Source organism: Somniosus microcephalus, chromosome 16, assembly GCF_052327205.1.
Source record: "Somniosus microcephalus isolate GS21.2 chromosome 16, FLI_Smic_1.0, whole genome shotgun sequence".
NCBI lineage: Eukaryota > Metazoa > Chordata > Chondrichthyes > Squaliformes > Somniosidae > Somniosus > Somniosus microcephalus.
This window is the reverse complement of record NC_141002.1, coordinates 100,286,638-100,314,083: the sequence shown is the minus strand read 5'-3', so window position 1 is coordinate 100,314,083 and position 27,446 is coordinate 100,286,638. Positions and strand designations below refer to the sequence as shown.

The window sequence follows — 27,446 nt, the reverse complement described above, 5'->3', positions numbered from 1 at the left end:
TATTTCCACTGAAGCAAAGAAGGTTAAGAGAAGATTTAATTAAAGTTTTTAAAATGATGAAGACTCTTGTGAATAGGGAAAGACTATTTCCTCTACTTGGCGAGTCAGTGATGAGGGGGGTCTTACCTTCTTTTACAGGTCATGGCCGGTGGCCAGTCATGCAGCCGCTGTGGGTTTTCAAATGATCCGGACCACCAGAATTCAGGCACTCCGACACCGGGACATTTTGGGAAGTGGGGGCGGGTCGGGGCGGTGCGGAATATCAGGATCTAAGAGTAGAGGGAGACTAAAGCAGAGAAGGGTAGTTTTCAACTGCCTAAGCTCTGGAATTCCCTTCCTAAACCGCTCCGCCTCTCTCTCCTCCATTGAAATGCTTCTTAAAACCGACCTCTTTGACCAAGCTTTTGGTCATCCTGCCCTAATAGCTCATGTGGCTCGGTGTCAAATGTTGTCTGAAAACGCTCCTGTGAAGCACCTTGGGACGTTTTACTGCATTAAAGGCGCTGTATAAATACACGCTGTTGTTTATTTTTCAGTGTCTGATACAAACACAATCACATGGGTGAGCTGGGCATTTCCCAAGATACGGTGTCTGTCAGAGTCCCTCAACCACACCCCGTAAGAACAGAGAAGTAATTTACACACAGGTGCAGTTTTCAATCTGAGATTCACATCGCTGAGGGCGAAATGGACAAGCGTCGAGGATTCATTTTCCAGCGGGTTAGTGATCCAGGCGGAGGCCACGTTCATTTCAGTGAAGGCCTTCACAATACGTCCAAGTGTCTGCTTTTGTTGCTCGGCTACAAGTGGTAAAGTGTGTTTAATTTGTTAAAAGGATTCGATAGGGTAGATGCCAATGCTGAGCTTGTCGTGCAAATTCGCAGATTCACCAAAATGATACCGGGGCTTAGAGGGTTAAACTACGAGGACAGGTTGCATAAACTTGGCTGGTATTCCCTTGAGTTTGGAAGGTTGAGGGGGGTGACCTGATCGAGGTGTTTAAAATGTTAAAAGGATTCAATAGGGTAGATGCGGAGAAATATTGGCCCGTAATTTCCGATAGGAGGCTTCCTGCGTGCGGATGTCTCCTATCGGGGGAAAAATTCTACGCACTTGCCTGAGGGCTCCCGAGGTGCGGACACTTCCGCTCCTGGGCCTCTCCACAGTCGAAATGCGCAGTGCCCAGGTATCCCCAGGGGCGCAGGCGGCTCGCTAGCATCCCTCGGATCACGTGGGCCAGGCCAGCCAATAGGAGAAGGGAATCTCCCTTCATACTTTTGACAGATAGACCCGTCAAATATATGAATGGGGATCACTTAAAAATGACACTAGAACATTGGTGTAGGGGTTACGGGGATCGGGTGGGATATGTGTCAGTGCAGGCTCGATGGGCCGAAATGGCCTCTATCTGCACTGTGGGGTTTCTGTGATTCTGTGATTCTGTGAACATTAAATACAATTTTTAAAAAACCATCATGTTTTTAAAATGAGTTAAAATTACATTAAATTAAATATTTTAAACAAAAATTAAATTTTTTGAAAAAAATAATTAAAGTTTTTTACGGGGCTAAAAATAAACTTACCTTTTTTTAAAGTATTTTTAAATTATAAATGAGTGAAAATTATTTTTTTTTTACTTTTTTTAAACTCTTATGCTGGTAAAAGCAGGCCTTGCGCTTACTGCTTTTATCAGGCATAAGATTTCTAAAGGTTTTCAGCGGGCGGAGGTTCTTCATAAAGTGGAACTCTTCCCCCCGCAGAGGCCCTTCTCCCGGGTAGGCGTCCGATCTGTCGAGCGCATTCTTGACAGATCGAAAATGCCGGTTTTCAGCACTTGCGCTTCGCACGCCTGAAACCGGCACTTGCAATGTCCCTAGGAGTGTTTACACAGCCCGTACCCACCCGTAGGGATCGGAAAATAGGGGCCAATATTTCCTCTGGTGGGAGGAGTCCAGAACAAAGGGGCGAAACCTTAAAATTAGAGCCAGGCCGTTTAGGAGTGAAATCAGGAAGCATTTCTTACATAAGAACAGAAGAAATAGGAGCAGGAGTGGACCATTCGGCCCCTCGAGCCTGCTCCACCATTCAATGAGATCATGGCTGATCATCCAAATTCAGTACCCTGTCCCTGCCTTCTCCCCATATCCCTTGATCCCCTTAGCCTTAAGAAATATATCTAACTCCTTCTTGAATATATTTAATGAATTGGCCTCAACTGCCTTCTGTGGTAGAGAATTCCACAGGTTCACCACTCTCTGGGTGAAGAAATTCCCCCTCATCTCTGTCCTAAATGGCTTACCCCTTATCCTTAGACTGTGACCCCTGGTTCTGGACTCCCCGCCATCGGGAACATCATTCCTACATCTAGTCTGTCTAGTCCTGTTAGAATTTTATAAGTGTCAATGAGATCCCCTCTCATTCTTCTAAACTCCGGCGAATATAAGCCCAATCGACCTAATCTCTCCTCATACGTCATACCTGCCATCCCAGGTATCAGTCTGGTGAATCTTCGCTGCACTCCCTCCATGGCAAGAACATCCTTCCTCAGATAAGGCGACCAAAACTGCACACAATACTCAAGGTGTGGTCTCACCAAGGCCCTGTACAACTGCAGCAAGACATCCTTGCTCCTGTACGCGAACCCTCTCGCTATGAAGGCCAACATACCATTTGCCTTCTTAATCGCCTACACCGCACACGTTTCATAGACTGTACCTTTGTTCGTGTGGCCGGGGCCATTCAACGCTCCCTGGATGGCCGCTTGGGCTGCCGAGTTTTGCGTCTTCAGCATATCGATGGTTTCTCTCAGCTCGGTTAGTTCTGACTCCTGCAAGAAACAGTTAAATGAAAGGAGAAATCGGAAGCTGTTTCACTGCAGCTATAGAGGCAGGATTTCCTTTTCCCGCAACCCCCCGCCCCCCCCCACCTCTCCAACTGGGGCTTTGGGATCGTGAACACAGGAAATGCGGGTGAAGTGCGCACTCATAAGTAGCCTGCCCAACTTTCCACCCATTTAAATGAATGGATTACCGAACCAATATTCCAGAGAATCTGAGTTCCAGTTCCACCATGGGCATGTTGAGAATTTTAATTCAGTTTCAAAAACAAATCTGGAAATAACATTCTGGCACCTATAAAAGCCTGCTCAGTCTTTCCTGATAGTCGAAACCTCTGACGAGGTTTCATCAGCAGTAAAATGAACCCATGGATCAAATTAAACCTTTGCGGGAGATTCTAACATACAAACCTAATGGTTGCCACGGAGACACAACCAGAGAGCACAGCTACAATAGCAAAATACTGCGGATGCTGGAAATCTGAAATAACAACAGAAAACGCTGGAAAAACTCAGCAGGCCAGGGTAGCATTTGTGGAGAGAGAAACAGAGTTAACGTTTCAGGTCGAAGACCTTTCGTCAGAACTGCGGACCAAAGAACCGGCACAGGCACGATGGGCCGTATGGCCTCCTTCTGTGCTGCATCATTCTATGATTCTATAAATGGCTGAAATCGAGAGCCCAGCCCATAACTGACATCATTGGGAGCAGCCTGGAGCAAACAATCTGCTACACACGCATCTCTTTGCCAGTGAAAGAAATTGCCGTTCAAAATAAAATCGAAGACGTTCCAGATAAGACCATTGTTTCCTTCTTGAGAGCAAACAATTTCTCTGCTGAACATCAAGCATCCTCTCCTTGGGGACTTTCCTTCTCCATTAATTTAATCAAGCAATTAAAGTCACATTATAGGGATTGCGCATCATTGCCCATTCTACTCGATCTATTGATTTATTAGTCCATTCAAACTAAAAGCAACATTGAAGGCCTCTGTTCGGTTGACAAGGAGACGAGGTTCCGCAGTGGGGAGTGAGCAGATATTAGAATGCCTGCAATTTCCCAAGTTGGTCCCCTCCCCCCACCCGCCACCGACCGGCACTCCCTGCTTATAGATCTAGCTCATGGAATCACCTCACTTAGCCCAGTTTATCTTACAATATTAATCACACTAACTGGGTGCACTTTCACCTTGTGAAGATACTGGACTCACTGGCACCGAATCACACAAGGGGGGGGATCATTTTAACTTTAGGCAATGGCATAAAATGGGAAATATCAGCTCGGCTGCCCGTTATACACCCCGCCCAATTTTCCTTTCTATTGAAGTCATGGGGGGAATTTTCTGGGGTTCAGTGGGCGCGATCGGTGGTGGGCTGGGTGCGGAAAATGTTTTTTTTTGACCGGGTCGGGATCCCGCTGTCAACCCGCCGCCATGCGCCTTTGCCAAATGTCGGGTCTGTCATGGCTGAGCAGACCCGACATGCAGCGGCGGGGGAGGCAGTTCAGGCCATTATGGCCTTGTTAACAGAGGATTAACAACTATTTTCAGCTCACCTTCAGAGTTTACCAGGTCGAGCACGGGGTCCACGCTGCTCAGGGATCATGTCAGGTAAGCAGGGCGGGAGTTGAATGGCCATGGAATCATCTAATTACTTGACAACTTGAAATGTGCTATAAAAGCTCCCATCTCTCAGCTGTTCGCTTTCCAAGTTCAGAAGCTGTTGCTAACCGCATTTGGAAGACAGATTGAGCTTTATGCAGGTTGCAAGTGTTTGGAGTAAACTTTCTATCCAGTGTCACCTCATTGGAACAACCTCTCTCACCATTGACAGATCACTTCTGTCATCTCAGCTTCACCTGCCATCTATTACATCAGAATGGGTATGGTTTATACTGTCTCACCTTAGTCCTCAGAATCCCACAACGATCAGCCCCAACACCAGCAGCACCAACAACAAAACCAACCTTCTCCGCAATCAACTGATGCTGCACAGGACACAGGGCAACATCACCTGAGCACATTGCAGCCCGGGACGCCAGGAATTGCCTCACCATGGCCTGATTTACTTCACTTGATGCTGTACATCCTGGCTGCCACATGATGCGCCAGGTTGGCTCCACCCCGCACCAACACCATAAAGCATCCCCACAATGCCCAAGCCATTCCTTTCACACTCATCAACATTGCAGGAGGAACGTTATGTCTCACCATTCACTGCAACTCACTAAGCCACTTCCAAAGGTTCACACAAATCTGTCCAAGACCGGAAAGTGTTGAAAATAAAGGTTTCAATGTTTGACAGCACATTAACAGAAACTTCACATGAACATTGGCTAAAACACACAAGTGCCTGCCCTTGTGTGTTGTTACTTGGTATGACTGGACTAGGATGAGGGTGAATGTGAGGGGTGGCTAGTGAGATGGGGAAGTGATAATGTAGATAGAGAGGGATGGTTGGAGGTGCAAGGTAAGTTGGTGTGAGTAAGGATGTGCAGGAGTAGGGTAGAGAAGGCAGAGTGATGGGGATGTGATGAGTGGCACAGCAGGATGAGGTTGAGTGTGGCTTTGCAGTAACGGTTTGTGATCTACTGAGATCATTGAAAGGTTTGCGCCACTGCAGCCTGGTCCTCCTGACCACATCCCTGTTTGTGCCCTCCTTTGCAATGTGCAACCAGGCTGTGTTGGTGTCCTGGGGAGGTCGCTTCCACCCATTGGAAGGGAAGAGGACCTCCCTGTGTGCTGTGACACCCTCCATAAGCATATGGAGGGAGTCATGGGAGAGCCTGGGTGCAGCCGTGCACCTCTGTGCAGTGATTGTCAGTGTTTGCAGCACCTCAATGCTGTAGAACACGGACAGCACAACTATCAAAATGAATTAGCGCATGGTCTCTTTAAGGAAACCGGCTGATGACGCGTCATCAGATGACATCATCAGACCCGCTTGCTTCAGTTGGCCAGAAAATGCACTGGGCGGGGCTTAACAAGTCCAATCAGGGGAAAATAATTTTGGACAGCGGACTGGAGCCGGCAGCGGGGTCGGGACCCGCCACCGACATCTCCCGCCACGGACCCGCCAAGGTTGGTAAAATCCAGCCCATGGTGTCAGCTAGGGCTCAGTGGGTAGCACCCTTGCCTGTGAGCCAGAAGGCTATGGGTTCAAGTCCCACTCCAGAGACTTGAGCACAGAAATCTAGGCTGACACTGCCAGTGCAGTGCTGAGGGAGTGCTGCACTGTCGGAGGTGCCGTCTATCAGATAAAACATTGAACCGAGGCCCCGTCTGCTCTCTCAGGCGGGCGTAAAAGATCCCGCGGCCACTATTTTGAAGAAGAGCAGGGGAGTTCTCCCCGGTGTCCTGGGGCCAATATTTATCCCTCAACCAACGTTATTAAAAAGCAAATTAAATGGATATTATCTCATTGTTGTTTGTGGGACCTTGCTGTGCGCAAATTGGCTGCCGCGTTTCCTAATTTACAATAGTGACTACACTTTAAAAGTACCTCGCTGGCTGTAAAGCACTTTGGGACGTCCTGAGGTTGTGAAAGACGTGGTATAAATGCAAGTTCTATCCAGATGGAGGGAATCGTGGGGCGCACGGCAACATAAAGAACCGACACCTCATCACTGACCCAACAGCAGAGGTCCCTGGCTCCGACCTCCCTCGGAGACCGTGGACGGCGCTCAACCCAATCCGCACGGGTCATGGATGCTACGGCCACCTGCTCCACACGTGGAAGATGAGGAGACGACCCGAAGTGCGACTGTGGCCACGAGTCCCAGACCGTGGAACACATCACATCAACCTGCCCACTGAGATCTGTGGCGGGAGGCACCTCATTTCCCCACTCGGCATCTCGGGAGGCCGTCGAATGGATCGCCAAACTAGACATCCCATTATCAGCTTTTCCCGTCGTACGAAACAACAAATGAAAGTTCATTCTTTTTTTCCTTTTTGCAAATGTTAGGAAATTCGGGCTAGGGTGTACAACGGGGTGCAAATCCCGATATGTTCCGTTTAAAGCATCGTCGACAGTTAATATTAGCCCCAAGGAACTGATACTCAAAGTCATGGTGCAGAATATACAGTGCAAACAGTCACTTGCTGATAAAATGCTGGGACTGTTTCCGTTGGAGCAGACTCATTTACCAGAGGTTTGTTTTTTTAATTTTGAAGGGTTTTGATAGAGTGAACAGGGAAAGTCTATTTTCTCTGGTTGGAGAGTCAGTGATGGCTGGTCATCAATTCAAAGTTGTCAATAAGAGAGTGAGGAGAGAGGTTAGAATGGCGTAGAATTAGGAGAAATTTCTTTCCAAAGTTTTGGAGCAGATAGTGGTTGAGGCAAAAAAAAAAAAATTGGATAAAGATTTGAAGCAGAGGAAGCTACAAGACTCTACGGAGAAAGCAAGGCGATGGATGAGTTTTGGATTGCACGAGCAAAGAGGCAGCATAGACACAATGGGCCAAATAGCCTCCTTCTGCACTGTAAACATCTTTGGCTCTAAGTTTCCTCTTTCAACCTACATTTATTATTTGCTCGTGATCAGTCAGTTCAAATTAGAAGTTCACACTGCTAAGATAAATATATCTTTCATGATTGAAAATGTAAAATCGTTCATTCTCGTGGACTTGCTGCAACCCAGTTCAGTTCAATGGTCAATGCATTGAGCTAAGATTGTCCAGAATTGTTGCGCAACTTCCCAGTTTCATGGACCAAGGGTACAACATTCACTGGACCCACCTTTTGCTCTGCTGTCATTGTTAGGTTCTGCAGTCGTGAGGTCATATTGCTTAAACTCTGTTCAAAGGCAGCCACGAGGTGAGCCTGCGAATATAGGATAAAAATTAAAAATGGTTACGTCAAAAACAATCAGTCGCGATCTGTTTCTTCTCAGTAAACCAGTTTGACTCTCGCTCTTTGACCGCAAATCACTGTCAGTGCTGCTGTGTAACTGGTACATGGAGACACTTGATGCAACATCCCCTCCACTCAACCCCTCACCTCAATGATGCAACCGAGATCAAGAAGTCATCGTTTGAGGTAGTCCATCCTGCGATCTGACTCTTGGGCTGCAGTGTTTAACAAGTTAGTAAACTCTATGTGCAACTCCATAAATTTGAGCTCATCCAAAACTCTGCTGCCCCGTGTCCTAACTCGCACCAAGTCCCGTTCACCCATCACCCCCTGTGCTCACTGACCCGTGTCCTAACTCACACCCAGTCCCGTTCACCCATCACCCCCTGTGCTCACTGCCCCGTGTCCTAACGCACACCCAGTCCCGTTCACCCATCACCCCCTGTGCTCACTGACCCGTGTCCTAACTCGCACCAAGTCCCGTTCACCCATCACCCCCTGTGCTCACTGCCCCGTGTCCTAACTCACACCCAGTCCCGTTCACCCATCACCCCCTGTGCTCACTGCCCCGTGTCTTGACTCGCACCCAGTCCCGTTCACCCATCACCCCCTGTGCTCACTGCCCCGTGTCCTAACTCACACCCAGTCCCGTTCACCCATCACCCCCTGTGCTCACTGCCCCGTGTCCTGACTCACACCCAGTCCCGTTCACCCATCACCCCCTGTGCTCACTGCCCCGTGTCCTAACTCGCACCAAGTCCCGTTCACCCATCACCCCCTGTGCTCACTGCCCCGTGTCCTAACTCGCACCCAGTCCCGTTCACCCATCACCCCCTGTGCTCACTGCCCCGTGTCCTAACTCGCACCAAGTCCCGTTCACCCATCACCCCCTGTGCTCACTGCCCCGTGTCCTAACTCACACCCAGTCCCGTTCACCCAGCACCCCCTGTGCTCACTGCCCCGTGTCCTAACTCGCACCAAGTCCCGTTCACCCATCACCCGCTGTGCTCGCTGACCTACATTGGCTCCCGATCAGGCAATGTCTCGATATTACAATTCTCAACCTTGTTTTCAAATCCTTCCATGGCCTCGCCCCTCCCTAACTCTGTAACCTCCTCCAGCCCCACAATCCTTCGAGATCTCTGTGTTCCAGCAATTCTGGCCTCTTGTGCATCCCCGACTTCCATCGTCCCACCATTGATGGCCGTGCCTTCAGCTGCCTGGGCCCTAAGCTCTGAAATTCCCTCCCTAAACATCTCCGCCTCTCTCTCCTCCTTGAAGACGCTCCTTAAAACCGACCTCTTTGACCAAGCATTTGGTCACCTGTCCTAATGTAATTCTTCTCTGGCTCGGTGTTAATTTTTGTCTGTTTACGCTCTTGTGAATTTTACCATATTAAAAGGCGTTATATAAATGTAACTTGTAATTACAACTGTACATAATCAGCGATTGATTGCATCTAATAACTCGAGAAATCAGCAAAGAGCATCACTCAGCAACCAAACAGCAGCTTCGGAAACTGATCCTCTTTCCTCGAATTAACATAATAATAGACGATTCTGGGATGTTTTCACGAATCTGGACACTGGGCCAGGGGCTCTGCTGGACAGAAGGGTCGGCGATAGGACTATCACACGACGCCTCGGCCTTTCTGACTGAAAAGGTTCCACACCAAGAGCGGCGCCTTACAAAAATGACCCATTCAGACTTCAGATAAATAGACCGAATGATTGGCACGGTTTCTGCCAGCCCTGCTGTTTCAAGGTGAAGTTTATTGACACAACCCCTCGTTATGATAACGACTGTTTGAAAACTGTCCTTGTGAAATAAAGCATGGTGCCAAACCTGTCTGGATCAATAGGTTTCTCAAATGATGTTAATAGGCGTTTGGTCCAGGTATCAGAATTGTCAACCAGTCGATCCAACAATTGATATTGAACCCCATCATAACTCATTCTTTCCCATGACCTCTAAAACATTATGGTACTCCTTCCTTACTTCCTTCAGTAATCTTTCCCTCTTACAATCTACAGACATTTCAAACCCAAGATTCTTGTCACCTAAACTCTATGTCGGCTGTGGCTCACCTCTGAGTCAGAAGGTTGTGGGTTCAAGTCCCACTCCAGAGACTTGAGCACAAAAATCTAGGCTGACACTCCCAGTGCAGTGCTGAGGGAGTGCTGCACTGTCGGAGGTGCCGTCTTTCAGATGAGACGTTAATTGAGGCCCCGTCTGCTCTCTCAGGTGAAGGTGAAAGATCCCACGGCACTATTTCGAAGAAGAGCAGGGGAGTTCTCCCCGGTGTCCTGGGGCCAATATTTATCCCTCAACCAACATCACTAAAACAGATTATCTGGTCGTTATCAGATTGCTGTTTGTGGGAGCTTGCTGTGCGCAAATTGGCTGCTGCGCTTCCTACATTACAACAGTGACCACACTACAAAAGTACTTCATTGGCTGTAAAGCACTTTGGGACCTCCTGAGGTCATGAAAGGTGCTATAGAAATGCAAGTCTTTCTTCCTAAACACTACATCCTGATTTACCTCATCTTTCTGACCACTTTTTGGTTTAAAGAAAGCTAACACATTTTGATTATATCCAAGGCGGGTGCACAATCCTCTTGTGTAAGCCCAGATGTTAAGGGTTGGTAGGCTGGTCAATCTTGGAGGAGAGCACAGGGTATGCTGTCTGTCACTTGTCCAACCAAGTCCACCCTACCTGCTTGGGCCTTAGCCTCCAGCTATATTTGGAGCTGAGTGGGAAGAAGCACAGCCTCCAGAAACAGGCCTATCTTAACATCGAGTGTGCAAACATCTCATTAACGGGTTTGTATCAACATAGAGAACCTCAGCCTCCCAGTAACAGGTCTGTATCCACACTGAGAATCTCCACTCCCGGTAAACATCGAAACATAGAAGATAGGAGCAGGAGTAGGCCATTCGGCCCCTCGAGCCTGCTCCGCCATTCAATGAGATCATGGCTGATCATCCAAACTCAGTACCCTGTCCCTGCCTTCTCCCCATATCCCTTGATCCCTTTAGCCTTAAGAAATATATCCAACTCCTTCTTGAATATATTTAATGAATGGCCTCTACTGCCTTCTGTGGTAGAGAATTCCACAGGTTCACCACTCTCTGGGTGAAGAAATTCCTCCTCATCTCTGTCCTAAATGGCTTACCCCTTATCCTTAGACTGTGACCCCTGGTTTCTGGACTCCCCGACCATCGGGAACATCCTTCCTGCATGTAGTCTGTCTAGTCCGGTTAGAATTTTATAAGTTTCAATGAGATCCCCTCTCATTCTTCTAAACTCTAGCGAATATAAGCCCAATCGACCCAATCTCTCCTCATACATCATTCCTGCCATCCCAGGTATCAGTCTGGTGAATCTTCGCTGCACTCCCTCCATGGCAAGAACATCCTTACCCAGATAAGGCGACCAAAACTGCACACAATACTCAAGGTGTGGTCTCACCAAGGCCCTGTACAACTGTAATATTCAGAACGAGACTCCCAGCGCCAGCGGAAGATTTATATCAATGTTCAGAGCCCCAAGCCCAAGTGCATGAGGTGATTATGACGGATTGATGTTGCTATCTCCTTGGGAACAGAAGTTCAGCGTCACCAGGAGAGGCAGAACTACCCCAAAAAGATTAAGGCGGTAAAGCAAGAACATAAATCAATCTCGGTACAGTGGAGCAGCAATTCTCGGTAGTTTTGCCACTTCATCGGAACGAGGCAATTTGCTAATGCTCGAGGCTCTCTGCCCCTTTCCGTTGCTTCAGGCATCTACCTCCTCCATTTCCATACACACACCCCCCCACTGGCCTGGCCAGCGACCAGCTCCCAAGCACGGGGGGGGGGGGGGGGGCGGGGAGACTGAACTTTAGCAAGTTTACCCTGGGAAGCGTGTGTGTGGCCCGTCACCTTGGCTGGCACCAGGAGACAGTCCTGGTGGCATTCCCATTGCCGTGGCAGATTCTGGCTCCATGGACAAAAGGCGACTATGAAATCTGCAATCCTTCCAATTTCCAAACACGGAAACCGCTGATCACCATAAGCCTCTTGAGCCGAGCATGTCACATTCAGGTCCCCACTTAAAAACATGAGCGCCTTGTAGCAGAAAGCAGGTCCATACATCAGTATTCAGAGCCTCAAGTGCACTTATACATCTGGCGGATGACAGCCCTCATTAAAACGTAGTATTTTTTCTGTCAATTGGACTGTTGCTAAATGGCATGTCAACTATAAAGAGAGGAAGAAGCTGTCACTGTCATCTCCATTCTCAGGTAACACATAATGATATCTGGGTTGCAATTAGAAGCACTCCATACAGAATCACGTCTTATGTCAGTTACATTGTACTTGGTGAGATGTAGGTAATCCCACCTCCCTGCTGACAGGTCTCTCCCTGCTCCTCATCAAAGGAAACCATCCTTTACAACAGCGCAAGGAAGAAAGTCAAAGCTTTGCAATGTTGCTTAATAAGCCAGAGACCACTAGCAGCGAAGTTCGACCCCCAACGAACGACTAATGGTTTATGATAACCAGAATTGTGGCTCAGTGGGTCGCTCTGTCTCACCTCGGAGTCAGAAGGTCGTGGGTTCCAAGTCCCGACTCCAGAGGCTTGAGCATAAAAATCCAGGCTGACACTCCCAGTGCCGCGCTGAGGGAGTGCCGCACTGTCGGAGGAGCCGTCTTTTGGATGAGACGTTAAACCGAGGCCCCGTCTGCCCTCTCAGGTGGATGTTAATGAACCCACGGCACTATTTCGAAGAAGAGCAGGGTGAGTTCTCCCCGGTGTCCTGGGGCCACTATTTATCCCTCAATCAACATCACTAAAACAGATTATCTGGTCATCATCACATTGCTGTTTGTGGGACCTTGCTGTGTGCAAATTGGCTGCCGCGTTTCCCACATTACAACAGTGACTACACTTCAAAAAGTACTTCATTGGGACATGAAAGGCGCTATAGAAATGCAAGTATTTCTTTTTGAATAAGAATCTGAGCAACCAGGGCTATAATGGGATTTTCTCACATTATAGCTCAGCCATAAAGTGAAACATCAGCACGTTTCTCCTCCCTTGGTCTTTTGTAAATCTCTTGATAAATAAGCCCTCGGTCCTTTTATTATAGAACTCAATTCCAGTAGATATCCTTGTTATAAATCTCATCATCATAAAGAAACTACTCATGAAAAAACGCTGGACGGCCAGCTGGTGGCGCCGTCCAAGGAGTATAGATACTCGGGCGTGGGCCCAGCTTGCCTGTGGGGACCCGCACCCGGAGTCACGATCTCTCCAGCCTCCCTCGGGTCGATTAGGGCCACACGGGCCTTGTCGATCCACCGGTACAGATCAAGCGGCCCAGGGACCAAGACACGGTCCGGGGAGACGTGTCTTCTAGCCATAAACAAAGATCTAAAAGACTGCGGCTATTCGTGGTCCGCCTAATCCGTTAAGAGGAAGTCGTCGGACTTCCAAATCTTTTAGGCAGGAAGAATGTTATAAATCTCATCATTCATCAAGAAACTACTCGAGAAATAACGCTGGACGGCCAGCTGGTGACGCCATCCAAGGAATATAAATACTCGGGCGTGGGCCCCAGCTTGCCCAGGGACATTTTGTAAGACAGGAACTAGTGAAGTACAACTAGACCTCCATGTTCTGAAACAAGTTGATTAAAGCCTTGCTTTATACTCAAACCAAGTGTGTAGTGAGTTTTATTACGTCAATCCTCATCTCCAAACCTCTAAATGTTTCGCAACTTATTTTGTTAGCAACAAATTTGGCGGGGTCGATATTAACACCCCCATGACGGGCGGGAGAGGGTCAGAGGTTAAAAGTTTAAAATCGCGAAACGCAGACCCAACTTGCCGTATATGCGTCTGCCGCCATTTTTACGCCGGCGGGTTGCAGGATGCTTCATTGTAATATTTAAACCAGGCTCCCACCGTGCCTGATTTAAACTTAAAGGTTGCTGGCTTGGTTTCCCAGGGCTCGGGAAACCCGGCAGCAAGATGGAGGTGGGAGCAGCTGGCTGCAGAAGGTTAGTGCCTTTTAGAGCACTGCTCATGAGCCAGAAGGAGCAGGAATGCTCCCAACTCCCCGCCATCCAACCCCACCTCCATCCCCCCGCCCCTCCCCTCGCCCACCCCCGAGCCCCTCAAGCTAATCTTCTGCCGATCGTGGCCTCTCCTCACTCCCGTGATTGCCCAATACCCACTCACTCCAACCCACGATCCCGAGCCTCCCTCCCTTTCTCCTGATTGCCGGGCTCCAACCACCACCCCTCCCCCCAAAACCCGTGATCTTTCCCTCCCTCCCTCCCTCCCGTTTCACACTCCGACAACCCCCCCACCCAACCCGTGATCTTTCCCTCCCTCCCGTTTCACACTCCGACAATCCCCCCACAACCCGTGATCTTCCCCTCTCTCCTGATTCCCACTCCGACCCCACCCTCCAACCCACGTGATATACATTGATAATTCTTTAATGGTTCAAACTGTGGGAAAACGATAATCTGAGTATCTGTAATGATTGGATAAATCTGGTCAACAAACATATACTAGCCAGAAAATAAGCCTCGTCCAAAGAAATTAAAAGGTTATAACATGTCAGCAAATTCAGAGCGATTTGGCAGATTCTAGAATTAGTATTAGCCTGGTATTATCAGGCAAGACATTTATTAATAAAAAATCTCTACCGCAAATTAAATTTCGCCAGAGATTTTTCACTAACTCAGAAGCCATTTTTTTTTTGCTGCCGCAGTTTTGTTTAATGATACAGTGTGAGAAACCTATTGACGAGTGCTCGACACAATACTGACACAGTGAATGAGCTGGACTCGAGCAATCGTTCTCTTGGCTGACAGAAGTAGTTACAACACCAAGCCTGGTCAATAGCTACGTTAGGAACTTAACTGTCACCATTCAAAGGTGGGCATGATAGAGGTGGCGGGGAAATTCCCAATGAGCACAGGAACATTGGAACAGGAGGAGGCCACTCAGCCCCTCCAGCCTGTTCTGCCATTCGATGAGATCATGGCTGATCTGTATCTTAACTTCATCCAGCTGCCTTGGCTCCATATAGAAACATAGAAGATAGGAGCAGGAGTCGGCCATTCGGCCCCTCGAGCCTGCTCCGCCATTTAATGAGATCATGGCTGATCATCCAAATTCAGTACCCTGTCCCTGCCTTCTCCCCATATCCCTTGATCCCTTTAGCTTAAGATATCCTTTTATACCCTGGTCTAGCTAAAATCTATTGATCTCAGATTTAAAATGATTAATTGAGCGAGCATCTACTGCTTTTTGTGGGAGAAAGTTCCACACTTCTACCACCCTTTGTTTGAAGAAGTGTTTCCTAACTTCTCTCCTGAACGGCCTGGCTCTGATTTTAAGGTTATGTCCCCTTGTCCTAGACTCCCCCCACCAGCGGAACATTTTTTTCCTCTCTATCGACCTTATCAATTCCTTTCAAAATCCGAATATCCTCAATCAAATCAACCCTTAACCCGTTAACTAATGTAGCAGCCCACGGAATTGAGGGCAAATTATTGACCTGGTTAGGAAATTGGCTGAGCGGCAGGAGACAGAGAGTAGGGATAATGGGCAGGTACTCAAATTAGCAGGAGGTGACTCGTGGTGTCCTGCAGGGATCTGTGTTGGGGCCTCAACTATTCACAGTATTTATTAACGACTTAGATGATGGCATAGAAAGTCATATATCCAAATTTGCCGATGGCACAAAAGATAGGCAGCACTGTAGGCAGTGTAGATGGAAGCATAAAATTACAAATAGATATTGATACATTAAGTGAATGGGCAAAACTGTGGCAAATGGATTTCAATGTAAGCAAATGTGAAGTCATCCACTTTGGACCATAAAGGATGGGACAGGGTACCTTCGAAATGGTGAAAGGCTAAACACAACGGAGGTCCAAAGAGACTTGGGGGATCCAGGTACATAGATAATTAAACTGTCATGAACAGGTACAGAAAATAATCAAAAAAGCTAATGGAATGCTGCCCTTTATATCTAGAGGACTAGATTTCCAGACAGTAGAAGTTATACTACAGTTATAAACAAAACCCTGGTTAGACCACACCTGGAGCACTGTGAGCAGTTCTGGGCACTGCACCTTAGGAAGGATATATTGGCCTTGGAGGGAGGGCAGCGTCGGTTTACCAGAATGATACCCGGACTTCAAGGGTTAAGTTACGAGGAGAGATTACACAAACTAGGGTTGTATTCCCTCGAATTTAGAAGGTTAAGGGGTGATCTGAGCGAAGATATTAAGGGGAACAGATAGGGTAGATAGAGAGAAACTATTTCCGCTGGTTGGGGAGTCGAGGACTCGGGGGCAAAGTCTAAAAATTAGAGCCAGACCTTTCAGGAGTGAAATTAGGAAACACTTCTACACACAAAGGGTGCTAGAAGTTTGGAACTCTCTTCCGCAAATGGCAATCGATGCTAGATCAATTGTTAATTTTAAATCGGAGATTGATAGCGTTTTGTTAACCAAAGGTATTAAGGGATATGGGGCAAAGGCAGGGAGCTGGAGTTAGGTCACAGATCAGCCATGATCTCATTGAATGGCGGAACTGGCTCGAGGGGCTCAATGGCCGTCTCCTGTTCCTACGTTCCTATTCCAGGGAATACAACCAATGTTCCGTCTAATTTTAATTTTTTGGCCTGCGCAGCCCCTTTAACGGTTTTTCTATTTAAAAGCCGGCTCACCGGGTGCGCAGGACCTTCAGAGCGCTGCGCAGCCTCGCAGCTTAAGAGGAACATTGAAAACAACCTTAGCTTACATAACCTCGCCTCACAATCTAACCCGTGGAGCCCTGCTAACATTCAGGTGAATCCGGTGAAGATGGAGAATCATTTTCAGCCGTCTTAGCCCCACATTATGGGACTCGCTTTCTAAGCTCTGTACCTCAACACCTCCTTCCCGATCTTCAAAAGACTGAAAGCCTGCCTTTTTCTATCGTGTTATTGATCACTGTAATACCTTGACATCCTCTGTGAAGCATCTCTGGATAATTGTATATGTATAACACGAGGGGTTAGATTTTCAACTCACCGACTGGGTGTAAAACTGGAATAGTGGATTGGCTACCGGTTCTATTTAACCACAGGAAGCAATTAGGAAAGCAAATGGTATGGTAGCCTTTATTACAAAAGGATTTGAGTATAAGAGTAAAGATGTCTTACTGCAATTATACAGGGCCCTGGTGAGACCACACCTGGAGTACTGTGTACAGTTTTGGTCTCCTTGCCTAAGAAAGCATATACTTGCCATAGAGGGAGTGCAACAAAGGTTCACCAGACTGGTTCCTGGGATGGGGGGATTGTCCTATGAGGAGATTGAGTAGACTAGGCCTATATTCCCTAGAGTTTAGAAGAATGAGAGGTGATCTCATTGAAATATATAAAATTCTTACAGGGTAGATGCAGGGAGGATTTTTCCCCTGGCTGGGGAGTCTAGAACCAGGGGTCACAGTCTCAGAATAAGGAGTCGGCCATTTAGGACTGAGATGAGGAGAATTTTCTTTACTCGAAGGGTTATGAATCTTTGGAATTCTCTACCCCAGAGGGCTGTGGATGCTCAGTCATTGAGTATATTCAAGACAGAGGTCGACAGAGTTTTTGATATTAAGGGAATCAAGGGATTGGGTGGGAAGGTGGAGTTGAGGTAGAAGATCAGCCATGATCTCATTGAATGGCGGAGTAGGCTCAAAGGGATGTTATGTATGTTATCTATGTTATGTATAGAAACCAACCAAGTTTCATTTCCAAAATCAAATGTATACTGATATAAATGCTTTATAATATATTAAAATTCTTATGTCTGTGTGAACTACCTGACAATTTTTCCCATTATAAATTCCTATTTCCGCTTTTATAATGTAAATGCACACTCGTCAAGCTGTCATTCCACCCTCCCCCAGCAGGGGAGGCGCTGCAGCACCACCGGTGGTGGGGAGGGTGTAATTACAGTGTGACAGGTTCAATAAGCATTTTCCCTTCTAAATGTTGACATAGGGTTTTATGAAAATTAGGAAATAATGTATTGCCTTAAAACGGGGAATGAATTACATCTGCACTTTCTGGTTTCAATTATCCAATGCCCTTTAACCCCAATTCATCTAAAGACTACTCTTCACCTTAGCTCCTAGGAGAGCCACTAGTACTTTCTAAAAATGTAATTCGATTTTTTTTTAAAGAACATGGTCCTCCGGTTAAAAGTCCTGGCAATATTTTATCTTGTGTGTAACCAGAAGTATTGCTGACAGGTTGAAACTATGGGATCACGGCAACAACAACATAAATTCTCTTCTATCAAGCCACGTAATAAATTCTTACAGGGCTTGACAGGGTAGATGCAGTGAGGATGTTTCCCCTGGCTGGGGAGTCTCGAACCAGCGGTCACAGTCTCAGGATAAGGGGTCGACCATTTAGGACTGAGATGAGGAGAAATTTCTTCACTCAGAGGGTGGTGAATCTTTGGAATTCTCTACCCCAGAGGGTTGTGGAGGCTGAGTCGTTGAGTATATTCAGGACTGAGATCGATAGATTTTTGGGCACTTAGGGAACCAAGGAATATGGGGATAGTGCGGGAAGGTGGAGTTGATGTGGAAGATCAGCCATGATCTTATTGAACGGCGGAGCAGGCTCGAGGGGCCGAATGGCCGACTCCTGCTCCTAATTCTTATGTTCTTATGTTCTTATTTTCAAACACATTTATTATTAATTAAAAGTAACAATGGACTTATTAAGCCACTCAAGTTAGAGGTGCAAAATTAGTTTCATATATAGCTCTAGGTTGTGACATTTTCCTTCCTGTCTGGCAAGAGGTTATCAGATCATAACCTCCGCTCCCATTTTTTTGGACAGCGGGTGTTGGTAATGATTCTGCTGTTACCATTTATACCTCCTCTGGATCCATCTTTTGTTTCTTTACTTGCCCCATTACCATCCCCCTTTTGCCTCGCACCGTCATCCCTTTAGTCATTTAACTGCCCTCCATCCTATCACAGACCCTCCCCTTTCATTCTTTCCTCCCCCCTCTTTCCCTGCCTCTGCACTTGCTTAAAACCTGTTACATCTCTAACTTTTTCCAGTTCTGATGAAGTGTCATCGACCTGAAACGTTAACTCTGTTTCCCTCTCCACAGATGCTGTCTGACCTGCTGAGTGTTTCCAGCAGTTTCTGTTAATATTTGGGACAATACATTTGCTGGAGTCTACACTTCTGAACACAAAGCCACGCAAAAACAAGATCGAGTAAGACCCCTCTAACAAATCCAGCTTTAACCAGTGACACATATTGGCCCGTAATTTCCGATAGGAGGCTTCCTGCGTGCGGATGTCTCCTATCGGGAAAAAAATCTACGCACTTGCCTGAGGGCTCCCGAGGTGCGGACACTTCCGCTCCTGGGCCTCTCCACAGTCGAAATGCGCAGTGCCCACGTATCCCAGAGGCGCGCAGGCGGTTCGCAAGCGTCCCTGGGATCACGTGGGCCAGGCCAGCCAATGAAAGAAGGGAATCTCCCTTCATACTTTTGACAGATAGACCTGTCAAAAGTATGAATGGAGATCACCCCAAAAAGACACTAAAACATTAAATACATTTTTAAAAAACGATCACGTTTTTAAAATGAGTTAAAGGTACATTAAATTAAATATTTTAAACAAAATTTTATTTTTTGAAAAAAATAATTAAAGTTTTTTACGGGGCTAAAAATAAACTTACTTTTTTAAAAGTATTTTTAAATTATAAATGAGTGAAAAAATTTTTTTTTTAACTTTTTTAAACTCTTATGCTGGTAAAAGCAGGCTTACTGCTTTTACCAGGTGTAAGATTTCTAAGAGTTTTCAGCAGGCGGAGGTTCTGCATAAAGCGGAACTCTCCCCCCGCAGGGGCCCTTCTCCAGAAACCGACGTTTCCGATGCCCCTACGGGTGTGTACACAGCTCGTACACACCCATAGGCATCGGAAAATACAGGCCATTATTTACCAACAGCATTCAGCACATTCCTGGTCCCAGGGGGTTTCCATCCCCTAGCAACCCTATCACCAAGGCAATCACCCGAACCGTTTACTGTAGAGTTATCAGATGTAGATCCAACTGCCTTTCTTGAGTTGTCTTGATTAGGAATGTAGGAACATAGGAACAGGAGGAGGCCATTCAGCCCCTCGAGCCATTTCCGCCATTTAATGAGATCATGGCTGAATAGCGACTTTACTCCATATACCTGCCTTTGGCCCCATACCTTTAGTTAACAAAAAGCTATCAATCTCAGATTTAAAATTAACAATTGATCTGTTACCCTTAATATCTTGAAAACTTCAATCAGATCACCCCTTAACCTTCTAAATTCGAGGGAATACAACCCTAGTTTGTGTAATCTCTCCTCGTAACTTAACCCTTGAAGTCCGGGTATCATTCTGGTAAACCTACGCTGCACTCCCTCCAAGGCCAATATATCCTTCCTAAGGTGTGGTGCCCAGAACTGCTCCCAGTGCTCCAGGTGTGGTCTAACCAGGGTTTTGTACAGCTGCAGCATAACTCCTACCCCCTTGTAAGCTAGTCCTCTAGCTATAAAGGCCAGCATTCCATTAGTCTTTTGGATTATTTTCTGTACCTGTTTATTTATTTACTCCGCAAATGCATTTGTAAGTAGGAGAGGTGAGTGACTTACGTTGGCGGAAAGTTGAGAGGTGAGTGTTGCAACCTTCTCTTGGGAAGTATCCAGCTCCCTTCGCAGTTTTCGAATTTGCTGTTGTACAAGAGAAAAATATCCGAGTTTAAAACATTGTTTCAGAAAGGTAGGACCGGATTGAAGTAGCAGACTACCGCAGTCACCGACCTCTATCCGCCCTTGAAACTCAACTCAACTGAGGCAAGAGCCCACACGCAGCCCTTCACACCTTCCAACCATTTCACCATTCTCTAATTACAAATTCACCACATTTTACCGAGGCCTGTTCATCCAAGTGAACAAAACTCTGCCCGTTTTTTTGATTCTCAAAGTGCATTTATCACGGGGTTCATCTCGGAGGACAGAGATTTAACGCAATTGGCAAAAGAACCAGAGGGGAGATGAAGAGAATTATTTTTTATCGCAGCGAGTTGCTGTGATCTGGAATGCGCTGCCTGAAAGGGCGGTGGAAGCAGATTCAATAATAACTTTTAAAAATGGAATTGGATAAATACTTGAAGGAGACAAAATTGCAGGGCTCTGGGGAAAGAGCATGAGGAGTGGGACGAACTGGGTTGCTCTTTCAAAGAGCTGGCACAGGCACGATGGGCCGAATGGCCTCCTTATACTGGCAGTATACAACAGCCTGACTTTGGAGCAAAGTGGAGTGAGAGTCCCTGGAGGAGGCAGTCTCACACCACTTCGCTTTCACACCTCATCGAGTGTAAATCCAGTGCCACACCGGGCTTAAAAAGTGTTCGGGGGTTCCACTGTGCCCTATGGCCACTTTCTATGCCTAGCTAACTCTAAGAAATCACACAACACCAGGTTATAGTCCAACAGCTTTATTTGAAATCACAAGCTTTCGGAGCGCTGCTCCTTCATCAGGTGAAGTGGAGAGATGCATAAAAACACAGCTTATATAGTCAGAGAATGTCAGATGTTTACAGGTAATCTTTCTAACTGCCATTTATCACACCTCGGCAGAGAGATAATCACAGCGATCAAAGGTGTAAATGGTGTCCAAACAGGTCAGTCAGGAAAACATTACATCAGAGAACAATGAGGTGGGGTCACAAGGGGTCAAATCGAGCTAACTCTAGTTTAACGTTCATTCGCCAAGGCTTCTTTGGCAGCATCTCCCAAGCCCCCAATCTTTACCACCTAGAAGGACAAGGGCAGCAGGCGCATGGGAACACCACCACCTCCAAGTTCTCCTCCAAGTCTCACACCATCCTGACTTGGAATTATATCGCCATTCTTTCATCGTCGCTGGGTTAAAATCCTGGAACTCCCTCCCTAACAGCACCGTGGGAGTAACTTCACCACACGGACTGCAGCGGTTCAAGAAGGCGGCTCACCACCACCTTCTCGAGGGCAACAAGGGATGGGCAATAAATACCGGCCTTGCCAGCGACGCTCACATCCCGGAGAATGATAAAATAAAGAGCAGGGACTCTCCCCTTCCCTTCTGAACACTTAAATTTCCAACTCTTGGGAGAGAAATATGCACATACACACATCCAGGCTTTTAATATAAAGTAACTGGATTTGAGATGGAACAGGCAGCTTTTGATTTCAGACACACATTTTGTACAATTTTTAATGTGCGTTACCCTTACCTCTGAATGTGCTTTCTCTTCAGCCTGAAAAACAGAAAACAAGAGCCTCGAATAAAACCAAAAGATGAAAAGCTGTACTGAATACTACACCGAGCTGGAGGTGACTGGAGCCACTGTATGAGGTCTTGATACTGAAGTGATACTAAGAACAAAATTGTTTCAACCAATTTTGCAAAATCAGATTTACTAACTTACTTGAATATTACAGCATTATCTTTCCATTTAAGTTGCGGTGTGACCATGCAAATTGTAAACAGGAATTGGTTCTGCACGAGCTCCGCCAGGTTTCCCAGTCATGGGTTGCAGGCAGAGTCACTTCAATGGAATGTCACAATTGCGAAGGTTGTGCACCAATCTCTCCGCAGGCTTCCCGTTCAGTCTTGGCCAGCGGTGGCTCAGTGGGTGGCGCTCTCACCCTCTGAGTCGGAAGGTTGTGGGTTCAAATCCCACTCCAGGAAACATGAGCACAAAATCCAGGCTGACACTCCAGTGCAGTGCTGAGGGAGCGCTGCACTGTCAGAGGTGCTGCATTTTGAATGAGATGATAAACTGAGGCCCCCCGTCTGCCCTCGCAGGTGGATGTAAAAATTCCCACAGCACAATTCGATTGCTTCTACAGGTACAACACCTTTTTGATTAATTACCAAATAATAACTGCATGAACATAGGAACAGGAGTAGGCCATTACATTAAGTATGATAGCAAAATACTGCAGATGCTGGAAATCCGAAATAACAACAGAAAATGCTGGAAAAACTCAGCAGGCCAGGCAACATCCGTGGAGAGAAATTAGAGTTGACGTTTCGGGTCGAAACCCTTTTTCAAAACTGGAAAGGAAATGAAATAGATCGAAGGCAGGGGTGCGATAGAACAAAAGAAGTAACAGAGACATTAAGATGTATTCAAAACCAGACAAGATGGTAATAGGACAAGTGGAGACAAAAGACGGCTAGGATTAGGTGTGAAGTGTACTGGCAGGATGAGACATTAAGTATCTTATCTCCATCCACCTGCCTTGGCTCCATATCCTTTTATACCCTTGTCTAGCAAAAAACTCTCGATCTCAGATGTAAAATGATTAATTGAGCTCATTTCTATGTCCTACTTTTTGCGTGAGAGAGTTCCACACTTCTACCACCCTTTGTGTGTAGAAGTGTTTCCTAACTTCTCTCCTGAATGTCCTGGCTCTGATTTTAAGGTTATGTCCCCTTTTCCTAGAATCTCCCCACCAGCAGGAAAAGTTAAAACCTCAATCAAATCATGCCTTAACCTTCTATATTCCAGGGAATGCAAGCCTACTTTATGTAATCTCTCCTCACAATCTAACCCTTAACCTTAATCCTTATCCCAGAGCTCAAAGCAATAGCTATAAGAGGGACCCCTGCAAATGACTTCCATCTTGGCCGCGCGATTGCTGCTGGAACGCTGACCCTCCCCCGCCTCAGCAAACGGGTAACGCACATGGCGATGGTGTTATTAAAATCAAGAATGGAAACCAAAGAAGAGAGAGAAGTGCTTCAGCACTAATTGAAGCATTTAGGGTCTCCTGGAGATTCCAACAGTCAAGTGTGACAGTAATCAACTTGCGCTTCATTAATTATGGAATGATTCCAATAATTGAGGTGCAAAAGTTCACTTACATGAAAATCTGGGCTTTAAAAAAAAGAGGGTGTCATGAATCTTATCATTCATGAAGAGATGATTCATGAAGTAACACTGGGCGGCCAGCTGGTGGCGCCGTCCAAGGTGTATAAATACTCGGGCGTGGGCCCAGCTTGCTCAGGATGTTTCTGTAACCAGGAACTACAGGAAACTTTTTTTTATCCGGCACCGACGGGACGGACGTGGTGCCGGTTCATCAAAAATTCCGGATAATCGAAAGCTATAGTAAAAGATACGGAGCTGAGAGCTCCGTATAAAGCAACAAACCCTGTTGCTTAGCAACAGGTTCAGAACAATGGCCACAAGTTCCAAGAGTCTCTGTAGCTTTGCAACAGCTGCAGCCACACCCTTGCACAGCAACAGATCGAGGAAGGCAAGTACAATATGAAGTAAAACTTACCTGAACCTACTCCTGAATTTTGCTGGTTAACCGAGATTTCCGGTTATTTAGGTGCCGGTAAATCGAAAGTTTCCTGTAGTGATGTAACTAGAAATCTCATGGTTTTGAAACAGTTGATTAAAGCCTTGTTTTATACTCAAACCAAACGCTCAGTCGTCTTTTTACATCAGAGGGCATCTAACAGCTCCCTGGAGGCCCAACCACCAATATTGACCATGCCTCCCTTTAATGCCATTGGTCAAGTGGAGCGTTCACCTCATGCACCGCCACCTACCTGATGTACAAAAATCGACACCAGCTCCTCAAAAGAAGTACTTTCATTTCCATAGGCTCTTTTAACATGGTAAAGATGCCAAGGTGCTTTGCAAAGGGAGGATTTAACACCAAGAAGGACCTTGGGAACAAAGGCTAGAAGAGGGGACCAAAGGCACAGTTGACGCTGTGGGCTTTGGGAGTGGGAGGGAGAACAGATTGTTGGGAGACAGAGGAGTTTGGGAAGGAAATTTCAAGAGTGCAAAAGGTTCTGGGCACCGAGGACAGATTGGAGGGAGGGCGGGTTAACAGGCAATGGAGCAAAACATAGAAGAGCGGAGATTGAGAGCCGGAATGTAGGGCTGGAGATGGTCACAGCAGCAAGAGACGGAGTGAGGGATTTTCCACAAGGCCAAGGATTTTGAAAACAGTAGCATGGGGATGGGCAGCCAGGGGCGCATTGGTGAGGACAGGGGTGATAGGTCAACAGGCCTTAGAATGGGGTGTGGTGCCGGCAGCAGAGTTCTGGGTGGGTTGGGGACTGTGTAGGGTGGAGCTGCGGCAAACAGCAAGGAAACGGTTGGAGAAGCTGGACCTAGAAATGGTGAAGACGCAGATTAGAGAAGCTGGATTTGTTTTCATTAGAGCAAAGGAGGTTGAGGGGTGATTTGATAGAGGTGTACAAGATTATGACGGGTTTGGATAGGCTAGACAGAGAAAGGCTGTTCCCACTAGTTGATGGTACAAGGACTAGGGGACACAGATTTAAGGTTTTGGCCAAGAGATACAGGGGGACGTGAGGAAAAACTTTTTTACACAGCAAGTGGTGAGGACCTGGAATTCGCTGCCAACGGAAGTGGTGGAAGCGGAGACACTCACTGTTTTCAAGGGGAGACTGGATAGGCACTTGAGGGAAATAAACTTGCAGGGCTACGGGGATAGAGCGGGGGAATGGGACTGACTGGATTGCTCTACAGAGAACCGGCATGGACTCGATAGGCTGAATGGCCTCCTTCTGTGCCGTTATGCGATAGTGGGTGTGACGTGGGGGCAGAGATGGGTTAGAGATTTTGTTCTTGTTGATGGACCATATTTGGGGGGGGGAGGGGGAGCGTGGGGGTAGGGAGTTGAAGCTCAGCTAAGCATCAATCCAATTGCAATTGAAAGAAATAAGAAATACTTGCATTTCTATAGTGCCTTTGCTGTCTTTTGAAGAAGAGCAGGGAGAGTTCTCCCCCATTGTCCTGGTGCCAACATTTATCCCTCAACCAAAATCACTAAAACAGATGATCTGGTCATTATCACATTGCTGTTTGTGGGAGCTTGCTGTGCGCAAATTGGCTGCCACGTTTCCTGCATTACAACAGTGACTACACTCCAAAAAGCACTTCATTGGCTGTAAAGCGCGTTGGGACAGTCCTGTGGTGGTGAAAGGCGCTACATAAATGCAAGTTCTTTCTTTCTTTCCTTCATCTCATGTTTATGCGGCATTGCCGAGTGTAAAACCAATTTGAGGCCGGATGGGGCATCCTGAGGATGTGATAAGGTGCTGCAAAAAAATGCATGTTTGTTCTTTCTCTACAATTCATTCAATCTGCAGGCCCCCCGCGGGGGGTTGTCAAAACAGCCCACTGGTTGGTAAACACATTCAAAACTAAAATGTTAGTCAGCCCCAGTTGCTATGGTGATGGAGCACTCAGCTCCTGGCCCAGATGGCCTAAATTCAAATCCTTGGCCTCGGCTCTTACTCAAGACTCAATTCCCTTGGCAGGCGGGTTTTGCCAGCCCTTGGCAGCAGCTCGGCCTCACTGGATTGCTTCACTACAAGGGGCCGCACGAAGCTAGCAGGATGCGTGGGGTTCCTGTCAGTAGGGCAGGGAGCTGAACTGACAATAACCACGGCAATAAAACCGTCCCGGGGGGTCACAGCCTGTCAGGTACACAAGGCGGCAGCGCGGAATCTAACGCATTAATCTCCTCCCTCTCCTTCCCACCCCTGGAAAACCAAAGTGAACAGGATTCCTTTGCCGGAACAATGTTTGCTACACAAATTTGCATTTATATAGCGCCTTTCACGACTTCGGGATGTTCCAAACTGCTTTACAACCAATGAAGTACTTTTTGAAGTGTAGTCTCTGTTGTAATGTAGGAAAGGCGGAACCCAATCTGCGCACAGCAAGCTCCCACACACAGCAATGTGATAATGACCAGATAATCTGTTTTAGTGATGTTGATTGAGGGATCAATAGTGGCCCAGGATAGGGGGGAAAACTCCCCTGATCTTCAAATAGCGGCCACGGGATCTTTTACGTCCACCTGAGAGGGCAGACAGGGCCTCGGTTTAACGTCTCATCCTGAAAGACGGCACCTCCGACAGTGCGGCGCTCCCTCAGTACTGCACTGGGAGTGTCAGCCTGGATTATCAGCACAAATCTCCGGAGTGGGACTTGAAAGCCAGGACCTTCTGACTCAGAGGTGACAGTGCTGCCCACTGAGCCACAGCTGACACTAACACAGGAAATAAGGCTGCCACAGAAGGTGAAGAAGGGTGTGGGTGGGGGGCTGAGTATTTAAAAATGGCAAGAGAGTGAAACCAGGGAATTATAGACCAGTTAGCCTAACATCTGTTGTCGGGAAATTGCTAGAGTCTATAGTTAAGGATAGAGTGACTGAACACCTCGGAAATTTTCAGTTGATCAGAGAGAGCCAGCATGTCCCAACGCAGATTGGGTGACCACTTTGCGGAACACCTCCGTTCAGTCCGTAAGGTGGACCCCGAGCTTCCGGTGGCCTGTCACTTTAATTCACCGCTCCATTCCCACTCGGACCTCACCGTCCTCGGCCTCTTGCATTGTTCCACGGAAGCTCAGCGTAACCTCGAGGAACAGCACCTCATCTTCCGATTAGGCACTCTGCAGCCCTCTGGACTCAACATAGAGTTCAACAATTTCAGACCATAACCTCGGCCCCTATCACACACATATATATATTATATATATATTATTTTCCCTTACTTTTTTTTTCAATCCACACTTTCGTCTGGGCTTTTTCTTCCCTCCCACATGGCAGCTGTCCTTCACTCTGCCCGCGGCATTCACACTTCATCGAGA

The 27,446-nt window shown here is 47.0% G+C and overlaps 1 protein-coding gene across 1 annotated transcript in view; it reads right to left on the bottom strand.

The window, feature by feature from the left end:
- Positions 1 to 27,446, bottom strand: part of nav3 (neuron navigator 3) — a 483,558-nt gene that overhangs the window by 52,054 nt on the left and 404,058 nt on the right. Inside the window, exons 22-25 of the mRNA XM_086009556.1 lie at positions 22,023 to 22,046; positions 20,401 to 20,478; positions 7,576 to 7,659; positions 2,716 to 2,827 (exon numbers count right to left, since the gene is read on the bottom strand). Coding sequence (XP_085865682.1) covers positions 2,716 to 2,827; positions 7,576 to 7,659; positions 20,401 to 20,478; positions 22,023 to 22,046 — 298 coding nt within the window. The remainder of the gene's footprint in view (positions 1 to 2,715; positions 2,828 to 7,575; positions 7,660 to 20,400; positions 20,479 to 22,022; positions 22,047 to 27,446) is intronic.